We start from the raw sequence: 4,713 nt of genomic DNA, 5'->3' as shown, positions 1-4,713 counted from the left end.
TTACTGCATTAGTAAGACGAAAACAGTGATCCGAAATAGTTCTGAGGATCTGATTGCAAGACAGTGTAATCCTCTAGTTCATTGACCAGCCAGCAGAATAAGCAGTGCTTTATTGCTATCAAATTGTTTCTCCAGCAATTCTTTCTTTTCTCTTTCTGTAGCCAGTATAAAATTTGAGAAAACTTACAATGTCTAATTAGCCATAAAAACATTACAGGTGAAGCCTGCTGATGTCTGTGGTATAGTAGCAGTGGCGGTCATTCCTTTTGGATCATTTTCCAGTTAATTCACAAATTTGCAGAAGTAACTATTTAACCTATATATGAGATATTTATGGACAAGCTGATGAGAAGGATTTTTGCTCTGAGTTAAATCAATACAGACAGAATATGAAAATACTGTATTATGAAATTATAAAGCTTTTCATAAATGACGGTGAAAGTTCTTCAAATAAATTACATACGAGAACCCTACGGCCACTACATAAATAATAAAAAATCCACCAGCAGCCGAGTTACCATCTAAATCTTGAAAAGCCAGGTAACTAAGTAAGGAGACAAAATGAAAGTAAAACAAGATAATCAATATATCCATGACTACACCCCAACCGCTTACCATGACACCTAAACCACACTCCCTCTACATGCAAAGAAGAATGAGTTATATTCGGTCCACTGAATGTTTTATATGTATTTATATTATATATGTATTTCATGCCTCCTTCCACTAACTACATTGTTATCAACCTAACAGTCCTTTCTTTAGTTTGTATTTGCAACCCTCAAACACATGTTAAAATTATTCTTCTTGGCAATCAGTATTACCCAGTTGTTTGACCCCAGCAAGCAAATCCTTTAAGAAAAAACCCTGAAGCTTCTTTGTACAAAGGCACCCATTTGTAAATGAGAAAGGATATCCAGGGAGAAGCACCTTTTTATCTACTGGCCATCACGTCTACTAGTTGGCTAGATATATTTGCGCTAGCCGATCAGTTCTGAATCTCAGTTATTCATCCGTCTTGCACACGACCGTGCTAACTTTAACCAATATTGCTTCTGACAGAAATGCTGCACTGACTCATACTTTGGCACTAAAAGGCAATGAGTGCGAATTCAGCAGCTGATAGCAGCAGGTTAAAAAAAGGTGCTTTAAGAGGATTTAAAATTGAAGTAACAATACATTCATGTGTGGGAGGAAAATTCCCAAACGAAACTTCAGTTGCTTACCTTGTCATTTAAGGTTGGGTCATTCAATGAATAGAGTTTATTTGTAATATCTTTGCCAATAAGATACTTAAAGATCTCATAAAGAAATGGCTCAGATTCCAGAAAATAAGTCAGCCTTTCCCTGGACCAGCACAGGAACTTGCAGTTATCGTCTGCGATAATGGTGACCTGAGAAAACACGTGCCCAGAATTAGCACATTTAAGAATGCTTTAGAATTAGCACATTTAAACATGCTTTAAAATAAGTGATACCATTTTATTTGTGCCTCCAGTTAAAATAACTCTTAAAGCCATAAAGCTTTTCGGTATCCCTTAGAACATGATATTTACAAATGTAAAACATCTCAGATATTTATTATTCTCGTATTTTTAACTGATAAGCATCGCCAGATTGTTTTTCAGAAAACCTGGGGGGAGATAATAGGGGAAAATCTCTCATAAGTTCCAAGCTGTAAAAGCATTTACGTTAGAGGAGATTTACATATAAAGTCAGTCCTACAGTGATGACACTACTTACATCCCAATAGACCTACATGTTGCTTGGTTTTATTTTATGTCGCTGTCACCAAACAGGAACAACCGGTATAATCCAAAGGTCTCCATAAAAGAGGTTTTAAAAAAAAATAAAAATAAAAAAATCACTAAAAAGTTTCACCTTTCTCTCTTCAATGTCAGCCCTGCTGATCCCACACGTACCACCTTCTAGCAGTTGAGCTAAGGCTCCGTTTGCTCAGTTACCAACAATTCTGCTATCGATAGTTACAGCGGAGCTTGCACCCTCTCCAGGGACCTGCCAGGTTCATCCCCCTCTGCCGGCAGAGGGCAATGGCACACTGAAACCCGCACCACTGGGTGATACCCAACGGCGTGTTTTGCAAGTGAAAGTCGGTCATCTACGAAGAAATCAGGTGCTCTCTGCTATTACAAGCTAACGTTACCTCCTACAAAATTAAAAATATATAAAGCCTAAGAAATAATAGGAAACTGTCACGTATCAATGGATTTTAACTTCACGGTCTGTAATACAAGCACACAGGCTGAGAAAAAATTTGCCAGCATTGCCAGCAGATGGGGACCTTAAGACTGAATCCGCGTCCTCTTGCAATGGCAATGCTGAGAGTGTTTATACGGCAGTAACAAGAAGAACTCACAAGTGAAGGACGTACGCCACACCAGATTACAATAATTTTTAAGGCAGGCAGAAGTTGAGGCACGAGCCTTTTCCCTTCGGAGGGACCGATTCGTATCCAGTCGCTTGTGAGAGAAATAGGCTGTGCCAAGAGGGTGGCCAGGCTGCAGGACGCCTCACTGCTGCAAAATTAATACGTCTGGACAACTCTCTCCCCTTGGCGTTAAGCCCCGTATTTGACTGGAACATATGACATCAATCACTGATTTTAGAGTCTACATTGCTCTCCCTCCCTCCCCTTCTGCCAGGGTATCCATGCGGATGTACCCAGTCAGCCACTGTCCAGTCATTACTACACATACGCAGTTAAAGAACAACAAGTAAGAAGCAGCAAAATAGCCACTTCAGTACTATGTGGAAAAAAAACTTCTCTAATAGTATTTTTTCCCACAAGCTATAGTGATAATATATCCTTTAGTGTAGTAGCATAATTACACTGCTAGAGACATATACCCCTACTGTTCCCCGCATGAATATTTTTGTTTAAAATACTGATCTCTTTCAGCTTATGTTGCTTTAACAACTTTCAAAATGACAGAAACATTAATACATTTAGATGAATACCAATTTCAAACTAGTAGTGCCTGAATTTTGTCTTTCAATTTAGTAACACCAAATATTACAATAATTATTTTTCCTTTTGTTTTTGAACCAGCGATGAGACTGCTCACATCACCTCTTTTTCCAGTAAAGCTACCTCTTAAACTATTTGTCCTGAATAACCTCTTAACACAAAATAAACTTGGAAACAGTAAAAGAGAACAGAATAACAAAAGCCAGACTGCTCTGCGAACAACATCATAATACTGTTTTGCAGCATTTCATTTTAAAAGTTATTCTTGATATGGTGCATCATGAAACACCAGTACTAGAAAGCTAGCAAAATTATGCAAGTCAAGTAGTTCACTGTTGATCAAATTTATACTCTGTTTTTCAATGATCTCATCAGCTCATATCCAGTGACATTTAAACTGAAGTGTACCTGGAATTTTTCACCCCGGTTCATCTGCGTTGATCGAAATTCAGGAGAATCTATAAAGGCACAGGGGTAAATATTATGCAGAAAATGCCCTCGATAAGACACCTTCATTCTGGAAATAAAAATGTATGAAACAACATTTTAAAGTCATGGAGGTTGATTAATTTAATCTAAATTTGGATATGATTATTGACAGTGGTAATGCAGCAGGTAACAGGCAAAAATATGTTCATCTGCTGGAATTTCAGCCCCAGAGCTAACCTATTTTCTGCCTAAACCTCCACTGATTCCAAGCAGAACAGGCTGCCAGCCAATTCGAATTGCCAGACATGGTGTGTATTCTCAGAACGTTGCTATTCAAAATGAAAAAGGTCTGCAGGGTTATGCTATACAGCCAGACCAGAATCAGGCTTCCTTTAGATAACTAGCTTTGCAGTAATGAATCACAGAATCGTAGAATAGTTTGGGTTGGAAGGGACCTCTAAAGATCATCTAGTCCAACCCCCCTGCCGTGGGCAGGGACATCTTCAAATAAATCAGGTTGCTCAGAGCCCCGTCCCACCTGCCCTTGAATGTTTCCAGGGATGGGGCAGCCACCACCTCTCTGGGCAACCTGTGCCAGTGCTTCACCACCCTCAGCGTAAAAAGTTTCTTCCTTATATCTAGAGCATATATCTAATGAGCAGCTAATGACTTCAAAGAAAAACAATGAAACCTGATGTCACTGTTGCCATCAACAGAAACCGGTTAAAATATTGGCCGGAACTCAGCAAGAGCTTCGAGATTACAGCCTGGCCATGGGCATTTATTTTACCCTTTCTCACCTGGGTCCTGTCAGCCTCTGAGCAGTGTACCTGCCCCTCTCTGCTTGCACGTACACGTGCAATGAATCAATTCCAACAGGCCTGTTGTCTTAAAGTCTACTGGAGGGATATTTTTTCCTTCCCTCATGCACAATATTTTTTAACCTTAAAACCTGAGAATGCACTGAGAAGACTTAGATATCTAAGACGCAAACAAATCTCTTGCTTGTTCTGGAAGACACTGCCTTTGGTCTTATGCAAATCAAATTCCCATTAAAATCCATGCGGCTGCACACACAAGTGGAGGCACAATGTGCTCCCACTAAGAGACATCACTGTCATTTGAAAACCGTGTCACAAAATAGTCTATGGCTATAGACTATTTGGCTCTAGACCATAACATGCTACAACCAGTAACATTTAAAAAGCTAACAAAAAGCTCAACAACTTTCTAATCTATTCAACCATCACACAACACATAAGGCTGTCCCCAAGTTTTACAGAACCTACTTCCCC

General features: G+C 39.3%; 1 protein-coding gene across 1 annotated transcript in view; it reads right to left on the bottom strand.

The window, feature by feature from the left end:
* BVES (blood vessel epicardial substance) overlaps positions 1–4,713 on the bottom strand; it is a 33,986-nt gene that overhangs the window by 10,328 nt on the left and 18,945 nt on the right. Inside the window, exons 4-6 of the mRNA XM_009327927.1 lie at positions 4,708–4,713; positions 3,398–3,506; positions 1,227–1,394 (exon numbers count right to left, since the gene is read on the bottom strand). The exon at positions 4,708–4,713 is cut by the window's right edge and continues 191 nt beyond it. Coding sequence (XP_009326202.1) covers positions 1,227–1,394; positions 3,398–3,506; positions 4,708–4,713 — 283 coding nt within the window. The remainder of the gene's footprint in view (positions 1–1,226; positions 1,395–3,397; positions 3,507–4,707) is intronic.

The sequence above is a fragment of the Pygoscelis adeliae genome, unplaced genomic scaffold, assembly GCF_000699105.1.
Source record: "Pygoscelis adeliae isolate BGI_AS28 unplaced genomic scaffold, ASM69910v1 Scaffold76, whole genome shotgun sequence".
Classification (NCBI taxonomy): domain Eukaryota; kingdom Metazoa; phylum Chordata; class Aves; order Sphenisciformes; family Spheniscidae; genus Pygoscelis; species Pygoscelis adeliae.
This window is presented reverse-complemented; position numbering and strand designations above follow the sequence as displayed.